We start from the raw sequence: 27,758 nt of genomic DNA, 5'->3' as shown, positions 1-27,758 counted from the left end.
AATGATGAAGAGTCAGGATGGTGCTTGCTTGGACAATTTCCCTAAATGCCAATACTAAGGATATGAGCTAGGTGTCCCCTTATACCTTGACAAAGGTAAGTTCAGAGCAAATAAAATGAAGATTACAGATTATCTTAAAATATCACAGCCTGCAAATACAGTTATATACTTCTTGGATGATGAAGCCAGAAGGGAAATCAGAGGTACTTAGGGGAGCTCTGGGACTGTAAGTGTGACTTATGGAGATCAACCTGCCCTCCCGCAGTGGACACAGAATCCCAGGCTCTCTGCATTGCAGCCCTGAGCCTGTATGGAGGCTTCCTTATCTCCACCCCCTGCAGATATATGAGCTGTACAACGGTGGCTCGGTGCCTGTGACATATGAGGTTCAGACCGACATCCTGTTGCACGTTCAGGCAAAAAATTTTGACCACCCCATCTTCTGCTGCCTCAACCCTGAAGGGGAGATCCAGCCAGGCACCACTGCTCAGATCTTGTGGATCTTCTCACCAATTGAGGCCAAGACCTACACAGTGCGTAGCAGCCTGGGCTAACATGGGACGGGGCTTGAAATTGGCCTCCTCAGCAGGCCTTGCTCTGACTAGTCCTTTCCCCCACCCTCCTAACTTCCCAGGTGGAGGTGCCCATCCACATCCTGGGATGGCACTCGGCCAAAATCCAATTCCAGGGAGTGGGCTATGACCCCCATGCCTTGGGGGATACAGCGCCTTTCCACAATATCTCCTCATGGGACAACAGCTCCACACATTCAAGGCTGATGGCTCCTGGACAGGTAGGGGGAAGGGAGCTGGGGAGGTCTGAGGGCTAGGAGGAGCCTGAGGGCCCAGGGTGGCAAGTGCATGGGAATAGGAAGGCTGGGAAGGAAATTGTATGATGTGGAGAATGGAGAGATACAGATGTGAAGTCTGGAACCAGACTTCCTCCAGATTTAGGAGGCAGCACCAGCTCCATGGGAGGCTTACCCTGCCACCTAGTGACCACAGGTGTTCCTGCTCAAGCCAGTCCACCCTCTTCTCTGGGCATTAGGGTGAGGTTACTAGAAGGCGTAGAAAGAAGGGGTAGATAATACCTAGGGCTCTAAGGTATTTTCAAACAGAACAGCCCACCCCTGGACCTAGATGGATTTGCTGAAAGATATCTAGAGCCACTAACACTACCTTTAGTTCACATACTCCTCACAGTTGGGAGGTCTGACCCATTCATCCATCTACCCATCTATCCATCTCCTCACTGACCTGTATGCCAGTTTACTCATCCATGTATCCATCCATCCATGCAGTTCTCCATCCATCCTTCCAGGCACCATCTAATCATTACCCGCTCTTATATCTATCTGCCTGTCCACCCTTCCACCACTACCCTTTTGGACTCTTACTGCAGGATAAGCACTTTGGAGGCCATGGGGACACAGAGAAGAGTCCGACAAAGTCCAAGCCCTGGAAGCACTCAGTCTGGACAGAGAAAGTGTTCCTTTCATGTGGCCTCAAGTCTTCCCAGACACCCCTATAACACAGCTCCTGTTCTGTGCCCAGTGACAATAACAACAGCTGGTCTCCCATTAATTTATAACCATCCTTCAGGGCCTCAAACAATTTCTTTATTTCTGTCTTCTTTAAGCAAATTCTGATTTCTCAGCCTTTCCAAGCCCATTTTAATGGTCAAAATCATAGGATTCAGAGTAAAGCTAGGTTTACCCAAGCTTCACCTGTGAGAGACCTTTGGAGAAAATATTTATGCTGTCTGAACCTTAGCAGCATATCTGTAAAATGGGAATAGCAGTAGAACCTGTATCATAGGGCTATTGGGAGGATCAAATGCATGTAAATTGCTTACCATGGTACCTGGACTGTTGAAAGCACTCAGTAATCGGTAGTGGTTGCTCTGATTATTATTTTTTCACATCCCAAAGTTGCTGTTGTGTTGTCTCCACCCATAGGATGTCTTCCTGTCCCAGTCTCACGTCTCCCTGGGAAATATTCCTGTGCAGAGCAAGTGCAGCCGCCTGCTGTTCCTTAACAACAGCTCCAAAAATGAGACAATTGTCTTTGCCTGGCAACTGAAGCCTCTAGACTTCGGGGAGGTGAGAGCCGCTTGTGTCCACAGATTCTGAACCTCCAGCAGAGTTCCAGACCTACCCCCTTGTCCCATCTCATCCCACCCTATCCTATTCCCTCCCATCCATACATCCCATCCCACTTCATCCCATACCATCTCATCTTGTCCCATTCCATCTCTGTGAAGCTCTAGAGACTCCTTCCCCAAACCAACAGGTGTCCGTGAGCCCCATGAAAGGGAAGGTGGCTCCGGAAGAAACGATCCCATTTGTGGTAACTCTGAAGGCCTCAGTGCATGCCAGTTTCTACAGCATGGACCTGGTATGCAAGGTAGGATCAGCCCCAGAAAGAAGCTGAGTTAGAGCACAGCTCCCAGCCCTATTAGATCCCAGATCCCCAGGGTGAACCAGCTCCTGGAAGGACAGGGGGCCCACAGCAAGCTGCCCAGACCTTAGTCTTCTCTTTCCTTGTCCTGTGCCACAGGTGTACCGGCAGGACCTCCTGAAGGAGTTCCAAAAGGAACTGCAGGAGTGGCAGGACGAGAAGGTGCGGCAGGAAGTGGAGTTCACTATCACAGATAGGAAAGTGAAGGTGAGGAGGGCAGAGTGGGCCTTGAACACCATAGATATTTCTGATTGGCCTTACCAGAGATGACAGAAGTAATGATCTGAGGGGGTCTTACATGCAAAACTGGCCAGCCTGCCTTAAGAGAGTAGATTTCTTTCATTAAACTAATCATAATATCTCCTCAAGAGACTCTTTGGATACAGAAGGCTGGCTGACCATCCTGCTTCATGTAGCTAGTACTTAACAGGTGCCTTTGAAGTGCTGGGTACTAGGGACCAGAGGAAACAAGGTAGAGCTCACCTTCTGATGGAGAACAGTGCAGCACGGTGGGTTCAGGTGTAGACTCTGGGAACAGGTTGCCCGGTTTGGATAATTTCTAGCTCTGTGATCTTGATCGAATTATTTAACCTCTCAGTTCCCTCAACTGTAAACTGGGGCTGGGGGGGGGGGGTGTAATATGGCATCTGGGATTGGCGTCAAGATAATTCAGAGGTGGGGTAGAGATGAGACAAGATTGGCTGTGAGTTGCTAATGATTGAAGCTGGGTGGTGGGTAATGGAAGATTCTTTGTATACAAATTTATATATGTCTGAAATTTCCCAAGGTTAAAAATGAAAGTTTTCAAAATATTTTAAGTGTGAGTAAAATATCTGCTTTGAGCGGTCTTTGGGGGATCAAATGAGTTAATACATATAAAGTGCCCCCCCCCCAGTAAGCATTCATTAAACATGCTATGAGCATTTGTCGGGGGAGACCAATGATAAACATAAGACAAAATGTATCTTGGTTCCTCCTCCAATCTCATAGCTTTCCCATGGTAGTATTCATGTTCCTTGATCGCCTTTGTGTCCACCACATAGATTCCAAGGAGGGACTGCTCCCCTCTAAAGCTCTGACCCGCCCTAATTGGTTTGGCTCAGTGGATAGAATGTCGGCCTGTGGACTCAAGGGTCCTGGGTTCGATTCCAGTCAAGGGCATATACCTTGGTTGCGGGCACATACCCAGTAGGGAGTGTTCAGGAGGCAGCTGATCGATGTTTCTCTCTCATCGATGTTTCTAACTCTCTATCCCTCTCCCTTCCTCTCTGTAAAAAATCAATAAAATATATTTTAAAAAAAATAAAGCTCTGATCCAACCGTGGAGGCAAATCATATCTTGAGGCCACAGAAGAAGGGATTTCTGCATTAAACCTTTTTTTCTGAATTAATTCTTAATAAGAGAGGCTGTTTCCTTATCACACCAAACCACAAAGCTCTAGGGCACAAAGACAAGCCTTTCGGGGCACCATACACATATTTGGTGGCACCTCCTCTTTACTTCAGTTGGATAACTAGATTTTCCTTGTCTTTAGGTTGCACTTTCCTAAGGAAGGTTCTGGAAGAAGGTGTTTCTAGAACTTGGGCAAGTTCAAGAGGGCAGCAGGTCCTGGCATTGGCTTCAGGCCTCTAGGCCTCTTGTATCCTAAGCAGGGGTCTCTTTGCTTTCACAGAAAAGGGCGTATTATGAAGCCTATGAGCCTGTGAGGAGGTACAAGGTAAAGCAATAAGCCCCAGGACCATCTCCTTGGATAACTTGAGAGGGTCTTTGCTCGCTCTCAAAGATACCTCCAACCCCTGGTCCAGCCTCCTAGAAGGGTAGAGTCAAACCCCTGCACGGCCCAAAAGACCATTGGTGATGGGATTACAGTCCTGAAGCCCCTGCCATCATTGCCTCCCTCTTCCCAAAGACGCTGCCCCCCATCAAGAAACAGCAGTCTTTCGACCCACCCACCAGCTGGAATCTTAGGATCCCAAAGGAGGAGACGTCCTGGCCATGTCCCCAGCCACCCTCGCCAGCCATGCTCTACTTGGGCCTCACTGCCCGCGCCCATGCCATCGACTACTTCCTGGACAACTTCTTCTCTGACTTTCCCCGACACTTCTTGTACCGGTGAACTCTCAGGGAGTGAGGGGTCTCCTTCCTCTACTTTCTACCCTTCTCCCTCTCCAGAACAGGGGCTGCCCAGACCCAACCCTTACTGAGGGCTGGAACAGGTGCAGTGGCGGGGGGGGGGGGGGAGACTGGGGCTAACATGGCATTGTTGGGCCCAAGATGCCCCCATTACTGCTAACGCCCACGTGCAGAGGAGGCAAAGAGCCAGAGGCCTCTAGGGACCCCACCTAGGCTTCCCCATCCCGCCTTCCTTCCTTTCCAACTGGGAGCCTCTCCAGGTCCTGCATCAACTCTGAGGGTTGGGTTTAGTTCCCCAAATGCAGTAGCACTATGTCCTCTTGACTGGGAGGCCACCACCACTGCTTGTGCCCCCAGTCCCTGCATGGTGGCTTGTCCAGGCCACTCAATGTCATGGCTCACCCCAGGATGCTGCCAAAGAGGACGTGTGTCAGGGAGGAGTCAGAGGCTTCTGAGAAAGAATCCACTGACACGTGGGCCCCTGTCTCCAAGCAGAAGAAGCAGCTTTTGGTTGACTGTCTCACCACCATCATCAGGTGACTGTCCACCCTGTGGACCCTAACCCTCATTTCTCCAGCCCATTCAGTCAATTCTGAGTCCACTCAACAGCCGCTGAAGTCCTAGCCCTTCCTTTCCTGAAAAATAAAATTTCCTCACAAGATCCTTCCATTGATGGCCCCAGGCTCTCTAGGATGGTACAGCTCCAGTAGAGCTGGATGGAGGGATCATCAAGGCTGGGTCCCAAGTTCTGCCCCTGTCCATGGCTGGTAGATGATGTCTAGAGCCAGTTCACATTCTCCTCAGGGTTCCTGTCCCTCATGTATGTAACTCAGACTTCCTGGCTCTGTCTCTACCATATAATGTTCACCTCTAAGACTCCATGGGGTCCAGAGATACCTTCCTCTAAAGAAGGATAGGGGTAGCAGCAATGGACCAAGGGCTTCCCTCCCCCACTTAGTTCCTGTTTGTGGACACAGTAGGCGAGAACCACTACTTGGGGAACACTGAAACCAAAGCCTCACAGGGGGCCACAAGGCCTCTCAATGAGAACCTTCTCTTCCTCCCTGCCATCCAGGGGCCTGCTGGAAGATAAGACCTTCTATGAAGCCATGGACCAAAGCCTAGTGGAGCAGATTCCTTACTTTTGCCAGTTCTGGAGTGAGCAGTCAGCCAGGTTCATGGCCCAGTCCAGCAGCCTGCACATAGGCCCAGGCCTGTTTCTGTCCTCCAGCAGCTTGGGCGACAAGGAAGGCAAGGAGCAGGAGGAGGACAAATGGGAGCTGGGGGAGGGAGATGGGGAAGAGGAGAAGGAAGAAGAGGAAGAGGAAGAGGAAGAGGAGGAAGAGGAAGAGGAAGAAGAGGAAGAAGAAGAGGAGAAAGAGAAGAAAGAGGAGGAAGAGAGCAGCAAAGAGAAGCCTGTGGAGGATGAAGAGATGATGAAGGAGAAGGAAGAGAAGTCGACCTGGACAGAGACCGAAACCACACAGCAGCCTTCGTCCCAGGAGTCCCTGAAATGGTGGTGGCAGCAGCAGCTGAAGATCATAATGAAGGAGGAGCGAGAGCAGGATGAGAAGATGGCCATCAGCAGGTGAGCAGCCAGACCCAGGTGAGGGTTTGGAGGAGGGCTGTGTGCAGAAGGATCCTTCCTGCAAGACAGTGGTATACTGGGGTGGCCTCCTGTGCACATGTCTTCCAACTGAGTGTTCAACGGTTGGAAGAATAAGGCCTGGGTGGGAGTATTTGCAGAACGGCAGTCTGAGCTTTAATTTTTTCTCCAAGACCTGCCTATTAACATTCACCATCATACCACTTCAAGGAGAGCAGTTATAGTCTTCAAGATCTCTTAAACGGGTTTCTAGAACCAGGAGAGAAGTTCCACCTCCTCTTGTACCACTTTCCCTGGGACTGCTCCGTGGTTGCTTTCTTTTGGGGTTGGGATTCCCTAGGCCCCATGTAGTCCCTTCTGTACATTCTCATTGTTGGATGCCTTTCCCCAAACGTGGCCGAGAGATGCGGACTACAATTGCCTGGGTTCGAATCACACTACTGTGCCAGCAACGTAACACTTGACAACTTGGGCTCTGTAAGTGTCCGGTAAACTTGGAACGAGGATGCCGCCTAGTGTTGGGAGGGTGGGGAGGTCAATGAGAATCCAGGTAGAGCACGTGGCACACGGTACAGCACCGAGGAGGCCAGCAGAGAATGTGATTGTGGTGGTGACAGCGCTGACACCTACTCTCTGGTTCCCCGCAGGCTCCCGGCTTTCGCCAGCCTGCAGGAGGCGCTGCTGGAGAACATAATCCAGAACATCCTAGTGGAGGCGAGCAGAGGGGAGGTGGTGCTCACCTCGCGGCCGCGCGTCATCGCTCTGCCGCCGCTCGGCAGGTGGGGGCACCCCGGCCAGCGCCGCGTGGACGGCAACGGAGGGGTGTAAAGGGTGGTAGGGACGGGCAGGTTTGGTCCCAAATCTCGCCCTCGCTCCTACCTGGGGCTTTCTGTCTTCCAGGATTCCGACTCTAGACCTGCAGGGGGCGCCCCAAACAGCGGTGCCTCGGCCGGTGCCGCCGCTCCCTGCCGACACTCTGCGGGCGCCAGCGCCCAGCCCCTTCGATTTGCTTCGATAGGTTCTAACCGGTCCCCTCTCCACCGCCCCACCAGTAAAGCATCTAGCTTTTTAATTTTTATTTGTTTCTTTCTACATCTGTTTTTATTTCCCCAACGCGGGAGCAACTCGCTCTGGGTTTGCTACGAGGCAGATGGTGGGAGCGGCTGTGGAGAGCCACAGCTCTTCGGAGACCTAGGGGCCGGCTGGGAGACTGCCCTCTCCACTCCACAGCGAGGCTCGGCGCTGGATCTGGTCAGCCAGGGGAGGGCGCTTTGGTTGGGGTCCGACCGGCCTTAAACACAGTGTAGCCAGGTGGACAGAAACTGAGCGCCAGGCCTGGTCAGTGCAGCAGGTGGCCTCGGGTCGAGGCGACCTCTCCGAGGCCTGGCCACTCCGCCCTTAGCCAGCTGCGGGGCTCCTGGGGCTCTGCTAATAGACTGAAAAGGGAAACCGAAGCGCTTCGAGGAGGACCAAGTTACTAGACACTGGGGCGCCGGTGTAGGCCTCTATTAGACAGAGGGCCACAGTCTCCACCAGCGACTCGCGTCATAACTCTGAGCCCCTGACCAGGGTCCCGCCTTCCCTGAGATGCCCACCTCCGCTCCCCACCTCCGCCGGGCAGCCTGTGTCCTTTGCTCTTCGGCTCTTCGGCTCCTCCCATCCTCTCTCCCCACCCCCCGCTAGAGGCAAGTGGGTGGAAAGTGACATCTGGTGTTGTTCCAGAGGCGCCCAGGTCCCCAACACTCCCCCCGCCCCCCGCCCCCCGCCGCCAAGGCCTGGAGGAGCTCTGGCCCTGGAGCCCAGCCGGGGCGGGGAGGGGGTTGGGGCGCTCCGCCTCCTCTGAGTCAATATTTGCCCCGAGCAAACGAGGCCCGGACAGGTGTGAGTGTGCGTGTGTGTATGTGTGTCTAGGGGCGGGGACTGAAGAGGCCGTATAAGAGGGCGCCGAGCCCGGGCTTTGGCACAAGCTCCGAGGTGTGCGCTGGGGACTTAGCCAAACGGCCCGAGAGGGTGGAGAGTGGCCAGGAAGGGAGGGGCAGGCCAGGTGCGCACCTGCGGTGGCCTCCCTGGCCGCCGACGTGTCAGCCGCAGATGCGCGCAGGCGAGGCGGCGGCTGGCGGAGTGCAGTGCGGCGCTGCGCTCGCTCGCGGAAGACCAGGACCGGATCACCAAGGGCCACAGCCAGGCCCCGGGCCCTCCGCTCCCGCCCCGCGACGAGCCCCTCGCACAAACCGGACCTGAGCGTTTTGTTCGTTCGGCTCGCGTGAGGCAGGGGCGGCCTGTCAGCATCCGCCCGGAGGCCCAGCCCCACCGCCACGCAGGCACCTGCCGCCGCCGCCGCTGCCACACGGGTCGGAGAGGCTGTGCGCCGCTCCAGGCGAGATCCGGCTCCCATCCGGCCCCACCCGCTTTGCCTTGTCCTGCCCTGGCCCGAAACCCCTAGGCTGCCGGGCTCTACTGGGGTAACCAGGCCACAGGGCAGGCTCCAACGGATGGCATAGAGGGCTGTGACCCAGAACAGGAGCCTTTCGGAGGTAGAAACCCAGTTTCTGGTCCGACTCTGTCCCAGCGACTTCTGTGGCCTTGGGCAAGTCGTTCTCGGCCTCTCGTGGGGATTTCACATTTGCAAAATGAGGATGATGGTCTGGCCTCCCGTGAGTCTTCATATCCTGGTTCCTGGGAAAGTTGGAGGCCCACAAAGGGATTGAAGCAGTAGTGGTGAGATGTGAAGCCGGATGGGGTGGGCTAGAACCATGATGGAGATCAAGTCTCTCCTCCAAATCCCTATGGTACTGCCAGCTTGAAGGTTCACTCACTGCCATCTCTCTGGCCTCTCTTTCAGTCTTCCCATGTCCGGTCCCAAGGCACAGCAGCTCACTACCTTCCCCAAACTTCATAGTTCCACAACCTCTTGTTTCAGGATGGGGGTGGGGTCTGTGTGGCCCCCAGCATAGCTGAGAGTCCATGAGTCATTAGCTATAATCCAAACCTGGGACAGACCATCTCCCTTTCCAGGGACTCAAAGTGCTAAGATCTGACCTAGAGGAGGGGAACAGAGATTGCTCAAGACCCTGGCCTCCTGCTAAGAGACCTTAGAACTGAGGGCTCCACACCAGGCCTTTGGTCAGTCTGAGCCCCTAGCTGAGTCTGTCCTTGACTCCAGGTGTCCTCCATTCCCCTTTCCAAAATTGATGGTGATGATGAGCCAGCCCTGATGGAGGGGCTAGTTGTAGATCAGAGGTGAAAGTAAGGCTCCTTGGACAGCAATATGGAGCCCCAGTTCCCCCTTAGGGTGAGGAAACCTCATGGGGAGGGAATGTATCGCCACACACCCAGGCCTAGGCAGCCCGCAGGGATATGAGAACAAGGGTCAGGAGTCACTGGTCCCTTCCAGCTCTAATCTGGCTGTTAATGGAGGTGCTTGCTGGCTTGTCCCCCTCTCTCACCGCCCCCCCCACTCCACTGCCACACTTCACACGACCACCCTCAGGCCCCATGGGGATCTGCTGTGTCCTTGTTGCAGAGAAAGAAAGAAGGAGTGGGGATGAGATGGCTCTGACAGATCCCAGGCAGGTCTGGGGAGAGGGGGGCATTAACAGATGGGATCTGTGGGCACAGCAGCCGTGTATGGGAAGGAGGGATGCATGGGTCCCAGGCTGGGGTGTGTGCGGTCCCCATTCTGACCTCACTGACCAGGCTTCTGTCCTGGGCTTAGCCCTCTGCTCCTTGCCTGGCACTGAATGATGTGCCTCTTAGGGATTAGGCCTGGTGCTGGCAAGTCCTCCCTGTGTCTTGGAGGGCTTCCTCTCCCCTCCCCCAATCACAGAGGGGGTGCTAGAGCTCCTCCCCTCTGGCTGGGACTCTAGATCCTGGGGCTGCACAACAAAGGTCTCCCTAGAATGATCCCTAAGACACACACAGAGCAGTCCTTTGAGGGGGGCGGGTGTTGTGAAAATGAGGCTACCAGTGGTCTGGGACATGCCCTTATTCCTCTTCCCCCCAGAGCCTAATTTCCCTGGGCCTCTACCCCCCACTCATCATGAAGACCTGCATATCCTGGCCCTGGCCAGGGATCTGTCTCCTCATCCAGGTCCCTCCTCCCCTGCCTGGTCAGGGGCGGAGTCTCTAGGCGCCAGGCAGGCCTGCAGGTGCCAGGCTGCCTGCATAAGGGGGGGTGCTCAGCAGCTGGTGTTTGAGGGGGCCCATCCCCCCTCGCCTGTCCAGCTCCCAGCCAGAGCCTGCTTCCTGTCTTCCCTGTCAGCACCCTGGGCAGGGGAGGGAGCAGGAAAAGGGACTGAGCTTGGAGTTCAGGCAGTGGTGGGACTGGGAAACTGCCGACTGGAAATGACATTGGGAAGAAGGATGAGATGAGGGCCAAGAACACAGCCAGAAGACAGACAGACAGACAGACAGAGGGTGCTGCCCAAAGGTGTGTGAGAACCATAAGGGAAATTTCAAGGCCCAAGAGACTGCAGACACCCCCCCCCACACACACACACACACATACACCCACAATGAAAGCAAAAGCTAGAGAGAGACCTGAGAGAGAGGCAGAGACCACCTGAGAGAACCCAAAGAGGGACAGAGACAATGTGAGATAACAGAAATGTACACTTAAAAGAGATGGAGGGATTTAGAGATGGTCAGAGGTCAGGTAACCAGAGGTGGAAGGCACAGTATATGTAGAAGGAGGGGGAGGTGATGTGGAAACAGCCTTCACCCCATCCCACATTGGTGAGGGGAAATTGCCTCAGAAGAGGAGAAAGTGTGGGCTGCAAATGGGACAGCCAGGGCTGGAGGTGGGAGTGACACCCTCTTTGGGGGGACCAGTCTCTCCCCATTACGAAGCAGAAGCCAAAGAGGGGCAAGACTCAGGCCATGAGTGGGGCATGATCTGACTCCATCTCTCCCCCTTTCTCTCTTGGCCACAGCTGGACTGAAAGACAGACAACTGGCAGCTGCCCTGCCTCCACTGTCCACCTGCTGATTCTGGCCCAGCCTTGGAGCCTCTGGGTGTGGAAGCTGCCCAGGGTCTATAAAGAGTGGGGGACCTGGGCTTGGAAGCAAGGGGGGGCGTTCATACCCAGGTACTAATCCCCATCAGGCCAAGGCAGAAGCGGAGGCTCAATGACCTTCTTAGAGATTAGTCCCCATGGTGACAGCAGGCAACTCGCCCCCTCACACTGGCTAGGTCTGAGGGGGGTGGGGGGAAGCTGGGTAGGAAGAGCGGGGAACCTTCCTGAGGCATCACGGGATCACAGAAATCATGGCTGGGAGGCCCCTCCGGGATCAGCAGTTAGCTTAGTTTACAGGTACAAAACTGAGGGCCCCAAGAGGGGAAGTGCCCTGCTTAAGACCACATATAGAGCCAGAAAAGGTGTGGGGACCAGAAGTCAGATCTCCAGTTTCACTCCCAAGCATTCTTTCCAGAATAGCAGAGGCCTGAACAAGAACAAAGGATTGGGATACTCCCCTCTGACCTTCCCAGTCCTCCCAAACAGGTCACAGCAGAGTGACAGGAATGGGGTGAGGCAGAAAGGCTCCTCATCCTGAGTGCTAGCCTGGCTTCCACAGGCAAGTGTGGGAAGGGGGATGCAGATCCCAGACTTATGCTTGCTGCCCTGGCTCCTCTCTTCTCCCCACCACAGCCCCAGGGGGTGGGCAGAACCATGCAGCAAAGCCAGTTATAAACACAACAGGAACAGCTAACATTTATTGGGTGCATACAGCAGGCTGTGTTTTACATGGATTTAAATCTTCACAGCAGTTTTTAAGACTATTATTCCCATTTTACAGAGGGGAAAGCTGAGAAATAGAGTACAAGTTCATCTAACTTATAAGCAGTGGAGCTTGGATTTGAACCCAGGCAGCAGTGTAACTCCAGAGCCCATCTTCAGTGTATGATGATGGGTGGGTGGCTGAGATGACCTTCTCTAGGTGACCATGAGAGGACATGTGCATGTGAAGGTACATACTCGGGCGTCACTCCAACACTCAGCACAGTGCCTAGCACATAGTACATCTTACTAAATATTTGAGAAATGAATGAGCAATGTCAGTGCATCAATGAGTGTGACTTTGAGGTGTTTATTAAATGCTAGGATGTTTACCTGTGGTGCATGTGGGACCCATCCATGTGCCTGTACTGTGTGAACATGTGTATGCGTGCACACACTTCCGGTTGCCCTGTGCCAGCCTGTGCCTTTGTGTCTGGGTGAGTGGGTAGTGGTAAAAGCTGCCTTCCATCTCCCTGGATGGTGGCCAGCTCTCTATCCCTACTGAGGGGCTCTGTTTATAGCAGGATAAGACAATGGGTCTGTGTGGGTGGGGCTCCCACCCCCTCAAGACCCACCTCTTTGAGGCCCAGCTGTTGGACCCCGCTGGGGCTGAGCTGGTCTCTCACTGTTATCTCTGTCTCCCAGGAGACCAGGCCTCACAGCCCCAGGGAAAGTGCTCATCTGCCTGTTCCTGGCTCCAGACCTGGGGTGGGGGCAGGGAGTGGAGGAGCAGAGCTGCAAAGGAGGGGCTGGTGATGGTACAAGGGTGCAAGAGGGCACCATTCACAGAATTTGCATCTTCAGTCACCAAAGCCCTGGCTGATTTCCCAGTGAAATGAGGGGTAAGGGTGAGAGCAGGCTGATTTGATAGGACAAGGGCCACCAGGCACTTCTCAGCTGCCCAACAGGACTGAGAAGTTGGGCCTTTTATGGGATGGGGCTCTATATGAAGGAGACATCACTTCTCTGGGGATTCTCAGGGCCTTTAACTGGGATGGGGACCTGGGTGAAAGGCCAGGATTGGGTCTGAGGGTTTCTTTGTTGGATCTACATGTCCCCATATAGGATGGGGGTATGAGTGGGATCTACAGGAAACAGAACTGGGTCTAAGGCTTTCTCTGTGAGATCTTAGGGTGCCTTATGAGATGGGTGTTTGGGTAGAATCATAAGTGGGGGAATGTCCTGAGGATTTCTCTGTGGAACTTTGGTCCCCATAAGAGATGAAGAGCCCTAACCGGTTTGGCTCAGTGGATAGAGCATCGGCCTGCTGACTAAACAGTCCCACGTTCGATTCCAGTCAAGGGCATATACCTTGGTTGCGGGCACATCTCCAGTAGGGGGTGTGCAGGAGGCAGCTGATCGATGTTTCTCTCTCATCGATGTTTCTAACTCTCTATCCCTCTCCCTTCCTCTCTGTAAAAAATCAATAAAATATATATATATATATATATATATATATATATATATATATATATATTTTAAAAATGAACTGGATGGGTTCTCTGAGGTGATGAGACCTCTATGAGATCTTGAGGTCTCTTGAAAGTGTGGATGTGGGGACACTTTTTTGTTTGTTTGTTTTGTCTTCCTAACTCTCCCTCTCCACACCTAAAGGCCAAGGCTGTGGCTGTGGAGGAGGCAGCAATGAGGGTGCTGAGCTGGCAAACAAAGCCACCTGTGCATCCACCCTCAGGAAGCTCTGGGCAAAACTGATCTGGGAAAACAAACAGGGCCAGCTGCTGGGGGGTTGGGAGGGGGGCTAGGAGGGGGTTGGATGAAGGGAGACTGGAGGACTGGAGCTGGACCAACCTAATGGACAAAGAAAGGAAGCTGGGAGGGGGTCCATAGTACAGGAAAGGGACAGAAACCCAGAGTCCCATTCTGGCACACCAGGTAGGGACCCCTGACAGCCCCTTTCTTGCTCCTTTCCCTCAGTGGTTCATTCTTTCCTTTCTCCCTCAACTTTGAGGCCCAGAGTCAGGGAGGGGACCCTGACTGGGGAGATCTTGAGAGAAGTCTAGAGGTCTTCTGGGCAACTAGCTATTGGCAGTGTTTGGTGGGTATGCAGACAGCTAGAATGAAAAGCTGTGGACTGTAGGGTGGGGCAGTGGTACCTATACACCATCTTCCTGATGAGGAAGCTGAGGTACAGGGGAGGGGAGAGGCTGGCTAGTGCCCCACAGCTTCATAGTGCAAGCCAAGATGGGAACTTAGGACTAGAAGAGGAGCCGTGGCCCTGCTCACCCCACACACAGGGTCCCCACCCCAAATCTCAGCCGGACTCCTAATTCTAATTGGATCTCAGCTGTACTACTACCACCACTTCCCCCACGTCTTTGAAACACACACACACACACACACACACACACACACACACACACACACACACTCCTGCGGAATACAGTCTTCTGATCTGACCAACACCTGGACTGGAAACAGCCTGCCCAGGTGGAGCCCCAACTTCAGGGGCATGCCCAGACCCTGGGCCCCAGCTCCTGTAAACACAGCGTCCAGTCTGACAGACACCCCGCAGCCTCGGATCTAACACCCGGGCTCGCGTCACCGACCGGGCGAAGACGCACAGCCTGACGCACTCGCAATGAGCGCCTGCCACCCCTCCCAACTTCAACCTCCTTCCAGCTGCCTCTTCCACCAGCCCGGCGGCTTCAGCTTCCCTCCCAAAGCGGCCCGTCCGCGCCTCCTGGTGGCTGAATCCAGAGTTCTACAATAGAGATAGGGGAGAAAGGCAGAAGGGAGGGAAAGAGAAATTGGGTTCCTCACCTCGCACTGCTGCCATAGTCCCGATTTGGGAAGCCAAGGCAAAAGGCCAGGACACCGAGTCCAGGATTGGTTCTTGCCTCCCTTGATAGTTTGTATTTCTCCCTTATGGTTTTGGGGAAATTATGGTCTCTTTGTGTCTCTCCAAACCTCCTCGAGGGCAGGGAGTCAGGGGACTGGCCATGGTCTGACCCATCCCCAATCAAACCTGGCCATGGTTCCCTGCTCTGACTTAAACCCTCCTAACTTGGACTTTATTCTCCATGTTGTAGGACATTCACCTTCACATACACTGTGATCCTCAAGCGCAATTCCTTGCCAGTAAGAGAGAGACACAGGGGAGGGGAGACTTTGGCTGCCCTCAGCACCTGTTGTTGGCACTCCAGAACTTCAGGGTGGGGAACTTGGTAGGATGGGCAAACCATTACTCCTGCACTCTCATTGTAGAATTTCCTCTACACCCCATCCCCGTTGGACATTTGACCCAACCTGACCACCTTATTCACTCATTCAAGATTTACTCAGCGCCTACTTTGTGTCCAGCATGGTGCTAAGGTTTGAAAATAACAAAACTGACACAGCCTGCTTAAAAGGAGCTTACATTTGGTCTAAAAGAAGACACTCAGCACACCCATAAACACTCATAAACAAAAAAAATGAAAAAGATTTACAGTGACAAATGATACAAAGAAAACAGGGTGATGTGATGGACATGTCAGAAACAGGGTCACCCATGCCAAGATCGTGTGCCTGGGACACTCGAGGGAATGAATGGGGAACAGCAGATGCAAGGGCACAGAGGTGGTTAGAAATCCTGCTGCAAGTTGTGAGGAAACGTCTTCCCTGGGGCCTCCCTTAGGGCCCCACCTTTCACCTCCTTCCCTCACCCCAGCTGGCCCAGGATTGGGGGCGAGGGCCTAGTTAAAACCGAAACCCAGGTTCACATCTCAGCTGGGACACCTCCTCCACCAGCTTCCGCAGGACCGTCCTAAGCTGCCGCTTCTTCTGTGAAGTGCAGGGCACGAACAGCTCCTACCTCTCGGATATGGTGTGAGAATTAGCTGAGCAGAGCGCCTGGCCTGAACTAGGCGATCAGTGATCAGCTGCTGGCTCTCAGGTAGGCGTGGGGACCCCAGCCCAGTCCCTGGAGCTGTCGGGCGGCTGGTAACTACTTTAGCCACTTCCTTAGTTACTATTATTCTAGGTGCTTTGTAAATCCGAGCCCTCCCTCGGGCGGTTCAAATTTCCTGCGCTCAGCACTGCCTTGCGTCCCTCCGCTCAAGAAAATCCAGGAATACAGCGCGGATCTGGGAACTCAATTTGGGAGGAAAGAGGCTGCAATGGAGCCATCTTACAGGGAAGAGAAGACTGAAGGGTGTGAGGAAAGTCGCTTTCGGGGAGCCTGTCTATCTCTACCCTAGAGTCGCCCAAAAGAGAGGCCTCGACCTAGGGCTGAAGAAAAGGTAGACTTTAGACATTGGGGAGAACTTTCGTGCCTCCAGTCGGAAATGCGCAGTTTCAGTGAGGCCTCTGGGTAGCCTGGTACCTCTAGTCCCGAGGGTCTGGGCCAGGGAGGGCGTGTTCTGCTCCAAGTCGCGTGCGCCTTGCCTGGCTATGGCCGCCCCAAAAGAAAAAGCTGAGTCACCCTTGGTTGCAGGGTGCGCGGGACATGTGTCTCAGCACTTTCTAGAGTAATCTCCGAGGACAGGGGCCAGATCCGCGGCTGCGGGAAAGGCCTCGGCTCCTCAGGGGACAGCAGAGCTGACCGCAGCCTGCCCGCTGACTCAGCTCCCCCCAGCCCAGCGGGAGAGGGCGTTCGGAGGGAGGCGAGGCCGATTATAAAGCCCCGCACGCCCGGCCCCTGCGCAGCCTCTCCATTTCCGTCAGTACCACGCTCACCCGCCTGGTGAATAGTCCGTGCTGGGGCAGGGTCTTTTCAGGGCGGGGGAGGGCGAGATGACGGAAAGCCGCTAGCAACCCGGGTCCAGGCCCCGGGGCCTTCTCCCTCAACCCGGGTTGGATGGGCCTGGGCCTGGCTCCGGAGGGGGTTCGCGAGATGCTGAGCACTTGGTCCTGTCCTTCTTGCCACAGTGGCATGAGCTGCGCCCTCCGCGCCGGCCGGCCAGAGTCTGCCTGCCTCACACTCCGAGAGAAAGAGGACTCCAGGGCCGCCGCGGTCGACTGTTGAGTGACTGCACGAACACCTGCGAGCGCGGAGGCCTGCGAAGGGTGCGCTCATCAAGGTGGAATGCAGTGTGTGAGTGATCGCCCAGGTGCGGCTGGGCTGCGCGGCTCTGGGCTCCCCTAGCCCAAGTTCCGAGCCTGAGACATCATCTCTCAGCCCTCCGTTCCCCAGTCTGTAAGCCCTGCCTGATAAAGACCCACCAACAGAGGAAACCCTCTGGCCTCCCCCAAATCCCCAGCTGCCTCAAGACCAGTCATACGATAGAGTGCGAGCTAAAAGCATAAAGGCGAAAAGGGAACCTTTGCTGCAGAGGCGGGGGAGCTGTGGGGCCAGCTTGAACAATGAAGAGGTTTCCAGTTTAATCTCCTCTCCAAAGTTAGATGGCTCTGCGCTTCATTTAACAAAAGAAGCCAAATCTCTTCCACTGGATCCACCTTGGTCTCCTAGAGCCTGGGCCCTCGGGAGAGCTGACTGTTGTATCATAGGCTGCTACGCAGGTTGGGGTGCAGTAGGGTTCCTACACCTACTTTTGCAGGCATCTAAATTCTTGATGTAGAAGCACTTGGTTGGGTGATCTTTGTAAGCTGGAAAATTCTTTCCACCCTAAGGGCACTGAGCTGGAAGTCTGGACCCCTCAAACCCTGTTCAGGGTGTTTAGCCCTAGAGGAGCTGGTCTGCCATGCAGTGGATGCGTCAGGGAAAGGGCCTGGGATTAGAGGAAAGGATCGGGTTTCTCAATCTTTTCAATCACAGCAACAAGGGGGAGGAGGAGGAAATAGTGCTGCTGGGCAGATGCTTCCCAGCTCCCCTTACCTTTCCCCAGCTGGATGGCCTATGAGTACCCCAATTTCCAGGGACAGCAAATCATTCTGGAGAAGGGTGACCATTCTTGCTGGAACACCTGGAATGACAGTGGTGGCCACCACAGCAGCAACCAGCTGCTCTCTTTCCGGCCTGTGTTCTGCCGGGTGAGCACAGCTCTCCCCCTCTTCTTCTCCCTCCTAACTCCTGGATCCAGGCCCTGGTCCCACCGTGCTGCCTCCAAAAGGACATCCACTGACTGGGGGTGCGTAAAAAAATCTTTCTTAGATGGGTGGTAGTGGCATTACTTCCCAGAACTAGAGGGCTGTCCATAAGATTGGATTGTGGGCCTAAGCCAGATGTTGAAGATCAGCACCACGGACAGCGCTGAGTTGGTCTTGAGAGGCATGGGATTTCTCACATCCAGTTGTGGGCAAGAGTGAGAGAGTGCCTCTGTCATCACACAGCCCTATGAGGTCTGGGTGGCTGCTATTAGCCCCATACACTAGTGTGGAAATGGGGATCAGATGAGACTTAGAACTCAATCCAGGAATCAAGGCTTAGAAAGGTCAGTGTGAGTGTGTGTGTGTGTGTGTGTGTGTGTGTGTGTGTGTGTGTGTTGTGGTGAAAGGGTTGGTAATAAATCAAATATACTAAAGGGGAGGATCTCACTTCCTGTTTGTGCTGACTTAGGTACCCTGCTGGTGAGGCCAGGAATTGGGAGGTGGAGGGCAGAGAGCGAACTTCTCCATTCCAGGAGACCAAGGAGCCTTTCAGGGGGAAGAACCTGGTCCTGTGGAAGCCCAGACCAAACCAACACTGATGTCCTGGCCTATCTGTTCTGACTCTGCCATCCAACCCATTAGTTGGGCTGCCCAGGGTTCTGGGCAGGGGACTGGGTTAGTCAATGAGGCCCTTAGGGAAACTGTCTTCATTAATGGACCAGATCTCTCAAGACTTCTAATTTTCCTCATGAAAAACAGGTCAATGTCACAAGATACTTTCCAGCCCTGACCTGGAAAGGTCTCTGGGACACCCCCTTCAGTCTAACCACCTGAATCCAAAGCCATAGAAGAGACCAGACTTGGAATCTCTGAGCACCCCAGCTTTTCAGGCTGCTAGGAAGCTAATGGAATAACTGCTAGGAGTGTTTGTGGAGCCTAATTATCTGCACGACCTGTGTTGGCAGTGAAGTGGGGGGAGTGATGCTGAGAATGTACCCATTAACACCTCTTTGGAGGGCTGACCCCTACCTTTCTGTGCCTCAGAACCACAGTGACAGCCCTGTGACACTATTTGAGGGGGACAACTTCCAGGGTTGCAGGTTTGAACACAGTGATGACTACCCATCCCTGCCCTCCATAGGTTGGGCCAGTAGGGATGTGGGTTCCCTTAAAGTCAGCTCTGAAGCGTGAGTCCTGGGACTGGAATAAGGGAGATGAGAAGAACAGAGAGGAGAGTGAGGAAAGGTAATGGGCATGCTAAAAGACATAGTAAGAGAGATGTTGGAGACTGGAGGACAGAGGGAAGAGAGGTGATGGGAGACTTGGAGGGAAGCAGAAGAAAGTGAAATGGTGGAGATTGTCTGGGAGGGAGGGGCAGGTCATAGGAGTCAGGGGAACAATATAGGGATGGGGAAAATATTAAAAACTTGGATGAGGAGGCAGTGGAGGGCAGGAATAGGGGACATGGTCAGGAAGGTGATAGGAAGATATGGACCAGTGAGCAGGGCAGGAAGAGATCTATGTAGGAAAGCAATGGTGTTGGAGCTGAGGGTTGGGAACTGTGAAAGGAGGACTACTACTAATGGAGGACATTGATGGGGCAGGGGCAGAGCCTACTTACCACCCTTTTGCCCTCGCTGGTCTAGGTGGGTGGCCTACCAATACCCAGGCTACCAGGGTTACCAGTATGTATAGGAGCAGGACTAGCATGGCAGGGAGCTCCATACCTACAGCGAATTTGGCACACAGGTCCATACTGGGCAGCTGCAGTCCATTCGAAGAGTACAGCAATAGGCCACAGGGCCCCAACACCTCTCCTGAGGACCCTCAATAAAGCCTCCTGAACCTGCCTGCCCTCTTGCCTCTTTTTTTGTGTCTTGCTTTCTGATTTCCATCCTCATCTTTCTGAGGGTCCTTCCCTGCCAACCTGACTCTCCCTTCAGGCTTCAGGACCTTTGATTATGGAGCATAACTGAATTAGAGTGTGGCTAGACTCATGGGGCTGAGAGGAAACTGCTGGGAAGAGTCTTGGCTATCCTGTTAACTACAACTAGTCCCACACCACTCCTCGGTAAAGGCCCATCAGCTTGGGATGGACACTGTGGCCACATGGCACTGTTGCCATCCCCTGGTTGGAGTGCACACAGCTCCACAGCAGGATTTAATGCTGCATTTCAGTCCTGGGACAGGCACCATCATGCAGGGCAGGGCCTCTGTGCAGGAGCTCTGTTGGGTTCAACTTTAACCCCAACGGCATTTCCAGTCTTTATTGTCACCTCCCTCCCTTTTTGGCTAGAGAAGCCTGCATCCTTTTCCCAGCCTTATAAAATCTCTGCCTTACAGAAAAGCAAGAGTGTGAGAGGAGGAATTAGTGGGAGGTTTCACTGTCTACCAGGACCTTCGAAGGGGGAGACTTCCTCTCTCTGAACAGAGCTTCCAGACCCTTTGTCTGAATAATAATGATCCCTCACATTGTTTGAACTCCAGCATTTCATACCCCTCCTCCCTACTGTTCCAAACAACTCACTCTTCATTCTTCCTCTTCCTTTCCACTCTTAGGAGAACTGGTGAGCTGGAGAGGCAACCCCTCAGCCACTGACTACAGTGAGCCTGGGTTATGGAGCAGGTAGCAGAAGCCCACAGACATGGCAGGACTGAGTGCGGCAGCAGCCACCAGAGCCCCTGCCACCAATGTAGTTTCTTCCTAGTTTCCTCTTTTGTCCAGGTAATAACACCCTCAGTCCCAGAGGCTCTGGGGACTCCTCTCATCATGTCCCTCCCTCAGGAATGCTTGTGTTTTCCAGACCCTAGTGGGCTTATCAATGCGGAGGGGTGGCTCAGATCATTGCCCCAACTGAGGGGAGGCAGGGTGATGTTGAAAACAGTCAGGCTTGGACCTGGCAGTCCCCGCGGGCCCAGCTGTGCAGTCGGGCATCTGCTCCCTGGGGGAAGAGCCCTGAACTAGAAGTCAGAACACCAGAAGTCAGACCCAATCACATACCACCCCTGAGCTTCGATTCCCTCTTTTGTAAACTGGGGCTAGTGATCCCTGCCTTATCTGTGTCACAGGGATGTTTGGAGGATTCATTGAGAACCCCCTGAAAATGCTTGTGGTGTTATGGAAAAGCACTGGGGCAGTCAATTAGGACCCTCCTTTCCTTCCCCTGTCTCCCCCCCCCCCCCCATGGATCCCAGAGTTAGGTCCAGAAACCAAGGGACAGCGTTCTAGGTGGGGTCTATTGCAGATGACTCTCCTAACACTCCATGCTTCGTCCATTTCACCAATAAAAAAAAAACTGGACCTCCTCTGAGAGGGAGAAGTCTCAGTGAGGCTACCCACTTAATTGGTGACTTGAACAAGGGCTCTTGACCCCAATCCATGCGAAGTGGAGGCTCACCTAAGCTGTGGCTTAAAGCCTCAGGCCTCAGAAAAGCTCCAAACTTTTCTGGGCCCCAAAGGAGCCTGGGATTCCTGCCTAGTCACAGGCTCCTAACTGTCTCTTTGGGGGATAGTAGCAGTAACAATAGCTAAATGCTTAGAGAGAGCCTTGTCTGAGCAGTCAGCCTGTGTTGTATAAGCCTTATAACCCTGTGTAATAGGTAGTATAATCCCCATTTTACAGATGAAGGTGGAGAGGTTATGTAACTTTTCCAAAAGTCACACTAGGAAATGAGACCCAGAGTTGAACCCAGACAAACTGGCCTCAGAGCCCAGCAGGCCATCTCCCCACTCTGTTTTGGGAAGCAGACAATGGGCAAAGGGAGATCTGGTCTCTACCATCAGCTGAGCTGTTCTCTCTCTGGGGGGGTCTGTGGCTGCTGGAAAGAGCAAGATGGTTTCAGAAACTGGCGGTGTGACCCTGAACAGGGCATTATCTGTCTCTAAGTATCAGTGTCCTCACCTGTACAGCAAGGGAGTTGGGGAAGCTAATATTTGTAACAACTTTTGTTTTCCCAGACCTGGGGGTCAGACTCTGCTCCCCACACTGACAACAAAGGTGTTGGGGCTGCAGAGGCCCATTCCAGGCAGACTGGTGGCTTGCAGAACCCTGTGGGACCTGTACCCTGCCTGGAACTTGCTCATTGGCTGCACTCAGCCAAAGGCCAAAGCGGGTAGAGGAAGACAATTCCTTACCGATTTAGCCAAGATCCAGATGGGGTTAATTAAAGGACAACTCTCATCTGCCACCCCCACATACCTGCCCATCCCCTACCCTCCCACTTACCCCCCATCCCACACCCGCACAAATTCTTCCTGGAGCCCACCTACCCCTTTAACACCTGAGTCCTCAGTGAGGCAGGGGCTCAGGACCTGAGATGCTGACCCATCACCAGTTGAGAGTGGGGATATCTGGATAGACTGCTCTCTCTGGGAAGCCTCTCCGATGAGAGCATTAAGTGACTGAACCATGGTGTCTCCAGGCTCTGGTCACCTGCTCCTTCCTTTCTGTCTGGGGAAGTGCTAAGAAAACACCCTCCACCAGTAAGACAAACACTGGCAGTGACAGCAAGAACCCACCACGTTAGACTTTCCAGCCATTCTCAGTCAGGCACCCCAAACCAGGATCCTACAGAAAACTTGCCCATTCTAATCCATGTGCCCTGGAGTTCCAGGCCTCATCACCTCCTGGGCTCAAGTAGTGGGAGAAAAAGGCCTGAAGAGTACCAATTCCAACAGTAGCCACCAGGCGCTTCATGGCTGCAGGTGGCTCCTGGCCCAGAGCCTTTAGCCAGCACCCCTCCTTGGCAGCCTATCCAGAGTTAGGAAGACCCACAAGTGCCCAGAGCCTCCAAGCCACCTAGGAAGCACATCAGCTTGGCTAATACACAATCAGCATCTTTGCCACTTTTTCAGAGTGGATTTCAGCCTCCACTCCCCCTGAGTTGGGGGCCTTGTACAGTACACAACCCTGTATTAGCCCCTTTACTCTTGTAAGAGTAAGGTGCCAATTCCCAAGTGATTTAGGTATAGCCAGGATGGCAGCAGTTGTGAGGGTGGATGTAGGCTGGGATGACATGGAATGGGAAGGCTGGGAGAGTGGTCATTGTGGTGGAAGGGGAAGGGGGCTCATGAGCTTACTGTATGCCACAAATTAATGGGGAACAAATGAATGAGAAAAGGAGGAGAGAGACAGGAGGGAGAGAAAGGGTGGAGGCAGGAGGAGAGACTAAACGGAAGAGACCCAGAAAGGGGGGAGGGGCAACCCACTGCAGTTGTGGGGAAGACGCCCACCGCTGGCCCAGAGGCCTGGGAGCCCTGGAAAGGCAGACAGGGAAGGAGATCGGGTCTCCAGGGAAGAGCAGAGAGTGGGAGAGGAGTTGGAGGGAGAAGGCTTGGGGAGGAGGGGTGCGGAGATAAAGGGAGCCACGGCTGCCCGGCCCGGGAGCGCAGCGACAGGAGAGAGGGAGGGAAGCGGAAATTTAAAAGTGAAGATGCAGATAACGCAGCCTGGAGACGGGAACCCGGGTGGGGGTGGGAGGAAGAAGGGGGAGGAGAGTGAAGCGGTGAGGGGGGCGGGAATGGTCGGGTAGCAGGAACTGTGGCCCCGAAGGTCCGAGGTGGGGCCGCGTACTCCACCCCACCAATGTTTGCTAAGACTCAGGGAGGCGGAAAAGAAACGCGCTCCTGACCCCTGTCAGAGCGCGAGGCCCAGGCCCATCCCCCGCGCGTCTCCCGGCTGCGGGGCGCGGGGGGCTGCCGGGTGCGCTTGGCTGCAGCACGGCGTGTTGGAGACTTTATTGCGATGGGGCGATAAGAGGGGCGGGGGCGGGGTCCCGGGGCCGAGGCGACAGCGCTTTAATTAAAACGGAAATTGCGGCCCCTGCCCGCGCCGGGGGCCGCAGGGTTCCAAGCTGCCTGGTAGCTGGGAGCGTGGCTCCAGGACCCCCTCCATCCCCGCTTCACCCGGCCAGCCCCCTCCCTCCAGGCCCTGCCGGACCTGGCGCTGTCTTCATCTCCCAAGTACCCGCGGTCGCATCGGGCGGGGATCAGTACCCCAGAGCGCAAAGCCTGACGCGTCCCCCCTCTTTCACCCCTCCCCCCCCAACCTCCCACCACCCAGCCTCGGGCGGCGATGAGACAGAGCGGCGCCTCCCAGCCCCTGCTGATCAACATGTACCTGCCAGGTACCAGGGACCAGCTGGGGGCTGGAGGCACCGGGACCCGGGGCTGGAAGTCTAACCTGGGGCGTGGGAAAGGGATTGTTGGGGTCCAAGGGAAGGGGTGCAGTCCAGAGATTCGGATCGTTGAAGGACTGAGCCATCTGGGGGCATTGGAGGACGGCAAAGACAGATGGAGAGCTGTGGGGCTTTCATGTGAGGTCTAGAAGGCTCGAAGTGAGCAGATTGGGAGACTGGGAGGCCGAGGGCGCCAGCTCAGGGGCTGAAAGAGCCTGAGGGGGAACAGCGGTCTTCGATGTGGTGGGGACTCGGTGCGCGTGCAGCGCTGGGAGGTTGTAGTCGGCCGGGCGCCGCCCCTGCACCCTCGTGGCTCCTCACCTCCGTGCTCCCAGTGTTCCCACCGGCCCAGCCTTCCAGGCGCCCTCCTCTTCTCTCCGATGGGCTCCCCGCGCTCCGGCTCGACAGACGCAGCCCCGGCTCGGCTTTATAAGGCTCCCGCCGGCCCGTTCGGAAAGCGGATTTCCTTTTTCCTGGACGCGTTTCCTGACTTGGGCGTTATGGAGGGGCTCAGCGCGGCGCGCGCCCGCCCGGGCCAGGCTCCGGGAGGAGGAGCCGGGTAGCTCGGGCCCCCAGCCTCACGCCCCTTCTGGAGCCTTGGCCCCAGGGCCCTTTGGGTCAAGCCCGCAACCTCCGCCTAGGTCCCTCTGACTGTTTTCTTCTGCTGCCACAGATCCGGTCGGAGAAGGTCTCTTCAAGGAGGGGAAGAGCCCGGGGTGGGGGCCGCTGAGCCCTGCGGTACAAAAAGGTGAGCTGGCTGGTGGACTGGGTAGTCGGGGGCGAAGATAGAGGACGGGAGCCAGGGCATCCACCCAAGGACAGGCGGCACCGCTACCAGAACAGAGGGTGGAAGGGGTGTGCACTGCAGGGCTTTAGGAATCGGAGGGTCCGGGAATAATTGTGGGAAGGAAGGGGGGGAGGGGGGGACGCATTCACTTGGCCTGAGCTCCTGCATCTTCCAAGTCTCAAGGCTGCGGGAGAGGATCATGGCCCCCACTCACTCTTTTGGGGACAGGGCTGAGGCACTTGGCATCCTTTCCTTGCTGGCAACAGGAGCACAAGGCCCTGGCACCACTGGGCAAAGAGACCAGAAGATTTACTCCCTGACCACTAGCACCACTGGCACCTACCTGACTCACTGACCCGCAGTGGCCAGGCTTTTCCCGCCAAGTCCCCTGGGTCATTGCTGTGGATTCTAATGTTCAAGGCCAGCTCTCCACGGGTGGCTGCATTACCTTCTGCTTTGCCTCGCTGGTGGGGCTTGACTGGCTTTGCAGGCAAAGCCTCCCTACAGCTCCCCATCCAGTCGGCACCTAAATTTCATGGTTGCAGTTAATCATAAAAACAAGGCTGGCAACAGTTTTATTCAAAAGGGAACAGGACTTCCATCAGGAATGCGTTTCCAGGCCTCCGATGGCACTCTGCATCTGTACCAGCTGCACATTTTTACCCAAACCCTCCTTTGCTTCTGACCTCAAACCCAACGCGCCCTACCTGGAGCCAGGCAGCTCCTCTCTGGGCTCTTGTGGAGGGATTGGGGTTGAAACTATGGGGGGCAGCATCTGAGTTCTGAGCGAGTCATTGAAAAAGAAAGAGAGGTTCCCCAGGCTCGACTGGATGAAATCAGACTTTGAGGAAAATCCATTTTATTCTAAAAGGGTGTGGGGGGTGGGTGTATATCAAGATTTGTCTCTGCTTGGCTCATTGAGGCTCCAATACAGGGGAGTGGGCATTTGACTCTCCTCACACTAATATCTGGGGAAACCTTCTTGTCACTTCCAACAACCCCAGAACAGGGAGAGGGCAGAAGAGCCTGGAGGTGAACCAAAGATGGGAGAAGACAGGGAGCTAAGTGTGTCGGTTTCCCAGTCTCAGCCCCTCTCCTCAGAGCTGTGCATCTTCCGGGGAAGTATGGCAACTTTGCAGGCCAGGAATCCCGCCTGTTCCGAAAAAGAAGCCCAACCAATTCAGCACCAGACCCTGGGAGGAGTGTGCAGGGTGGGGGGGCGGGGGGAGTGGAGGGGTATAAGAGGGTAGAGACCCTTCAGAAGCTGCCCTTCCTCTTATGCCTGGGGGTCCCTGTCCCCATTCCTGTCTGAGTTGTGTGGCAAAGAAACCAGCCGCCATCTCATCCCCAGCTTAGGTGGCCAGCGGACTGACTGTATGCCTTTAGGGGCTGGGCGTTGTCCAGTGGCCAGGGTGGTCCTGTTGCACGGTGGTCTCCTTTCTCTGGTTCTTGGAATGTGGTCCAGCTGGGATGTGGCAGTTTAAACACCTGGACAGGCTACCCCCATGGTTGTGCCGGCTCTGCTCCAATTAGGACTCAGGCCCAAGTGGCCGCAGGGGCTGATATCCTGTCCCTGCTCACCTTAGGGAGCCCAGTGTCTTGCTGCAAGGCTGCCTCCTTGCAGAGGAGGTGATGCTTCGCCCTTGCTCCCAGTTCTCACAAAGCCAGGCGCTGGCAGGCCTTGGTCCTCCTAACTGGAGGCTGTGTTTCTATTGTGGAAAAGCGTGGTCACGACTAGGACAGCTTTGCTGATCAGCCCCTCCAGCTGGGTCGGTCTCCCGTCTCCTCTCACCCCTTTCCCCACCTCCAGCCCCCCATCCCGCCCGTGGCTGACGACCTCCTCCCTACAGGCAGTGGGCAGATCCAGCTGTGGCAGTTTTTGCTGGAGCTGCTGGCGGACCGTGCCAACGCAGGCTGCATCGCGTGGGAGGGTGGCCACGGCGAGTTCAAGCTCACGGACCCCGATGAGGTGGCGCGGCGCTGGGGCGAGCGCAAGAGCAAGCCCAACATGAACTACGACAAGCTGAGCCGCGCGCTGCGCTACTACTACGACAAAAACATCATGAGCAAGGTGCACGGCAAGCGCTACGCTTACCGCTTCGATTTCCAGGGCTTAGCGCAGGCCTGCCAGCCGCCCCCGACGCACGCCCAGGCCGCCGCCGCCGCGGCTGCAGCGGCTGCCGCAGCCCAGGACGGCGCACTCTACAAGCTGCCGGCCGGCCTGGCCCCGCTGCCCTTCCCCGGCCTCTCCAAACTCAACCTCATGGCCGCCTCTGCCGGCGTCGCGCCCACCGGCTTCTCCTACTGGCCGGGTCCTGGCCCTGCCGCCACCGCCGCCGCCACCGCTGCGCTCTACCCCAGCCCGGGTTTGCAGCCCCCGCCCGGGCCCTTCGGCGCGGTAGCCGCCGCCTCGCACTTGGGGGGCCATTACCACTAGACCGGCGGCGAGGTGGTGCGAGGCCTCTCCCAGACGCCCAGGTCTGCGCTCAGTCCCATCTACGTCCTGGGGAGGAGTCCCCACGCCTCCCCACCGTTCCTTTGACTTCAGATTTGACTCCATTCGCCGCACCCAGCCCCGGGGGAAAGGATCTGAAACCGTCTCAATCTTCCTTTAACGGCTGATTCCCCTCACCCACCTCCCAACCCCTAGGGGAGGGTCACCGTGTCCCCCCACTTCCTCTAACTTCCATCTTCTTCTAGACCTCAGATCCCTGACGGGAGGTTTTCGGCTTTCCCTGTTGTTCCCTCTCATCCACCTGTGCTTAGGCCTGGCTCGGGCAAGCCCCCTCCGTTAAGACCCCTCTCTTGAATTCCAAGTCTTTTCTCATGT

General features: G+C 55.2%; 3 protein-coding genes across 3 annotated transcripts in view; all 3 read left to right on the top strand.

The window, feature by feature from the left end:
- CFAP65 (cilia and flagella associated protein 65) overlaps positions 1 to 8,642 on the top strand; it is a gene marked incomplete at its 5' end in the record, with an annotated part of 30,808 nt that extends 22,166 nt beyond the window's left edge. The window contains 11 exons of the mRNA XM_036319587.1: positions 342 to 533; positions 635 to 793; positions 1,958 to 2,101; positions 2,292 to 2,405; positions 2,559 to 2,666; positions 4,133 to 4,177; positions 4,370 to 4,572; positions 5,001 to 5,129; positions 5,669 to 6,181; positions 6,847 to 6,978; positions 8,291 to 8,642. Of these exons, the coding sequence (XP_036175480.1) occupies positions 342 to 533; positions 635 to 793; positions 1,958 to 2,101; positions 2,292 to 2,405; positions 2,559 to 2,666; positions 4,133 to 4,177; positions 4,370 to 4,572; positions 5,001 to 5,129; positions 5,669 to 6,181; positions 6,847 to 6,978; positions 8,291 to 8,642 (2,091 nt within the window). The remainder of the gene's footprint in view (positions 1 to 341; positions 534 to 634; positions 794 to 1,957; positions 2,102 to 2,291; positions 2,406 to 2,558; positions 2,667 to 4,132; positions 4,178 to 4,369; positions 4,573 to 5,000; positions 5,130 to 5,668; positions 6,182 to 6,846; positions 6,979 to 8,290) is intronic.
- A 310-nt stretch (positions 8,643 to 8,952) lies between these two features.
- CRYBA2 (crystallin beta A2) lies at positions 8,953 to 19,758 on the top strand. Its single transcript, XM_036319586.1, is given in 5 exon segments — positions 8,953 to 8,988; positions 16,846 to 17,009; positions 17,763 to 17,907; positions 19,009 to 19,151; positions 19,611 to 19,758. Coding segments are annotated over 5 exon segments (636 nt in total).
- A 3,639-nt stretch (positions 19,759 to 23,397) lies between these two features.
- FEV (FEV transcription factor, ETS family member) lies at positions 23,398 to 27,365 on the top strand. Its single transcript, XM_036319585.1, is given in 4 exon segments — positions 23,398 to 23,469; positions 23,847 to 24,090; positions 24,815 to 24,889; positions 26,779 to 27,365. Coding segments are annotated over 4 exon segments (978 nt in total).
- The last annotated feature ends 393 nt before the right edge of the window (positions 27,366 to 27,758 follow it).

Source organism: Myotis myotis, unplaced genomic scaffold (assembly GCF_014108235.1).
Source record: "Myotis myotis isolate mMyoMyo1 unplaced genomic scaffold, mMyoMyo1.p scaffold_m19_p_8, whole genome shotgun sequence".
Lineage (NCBI taxonomy): Eukaryota > Metazoa > Chordata > Mammalia > Chiroptera > Vespertilionidae > Myotis > Myotis myotis.
This window is presented reverse-complemented; position numbering and strand designations above follow the sequence as displayed.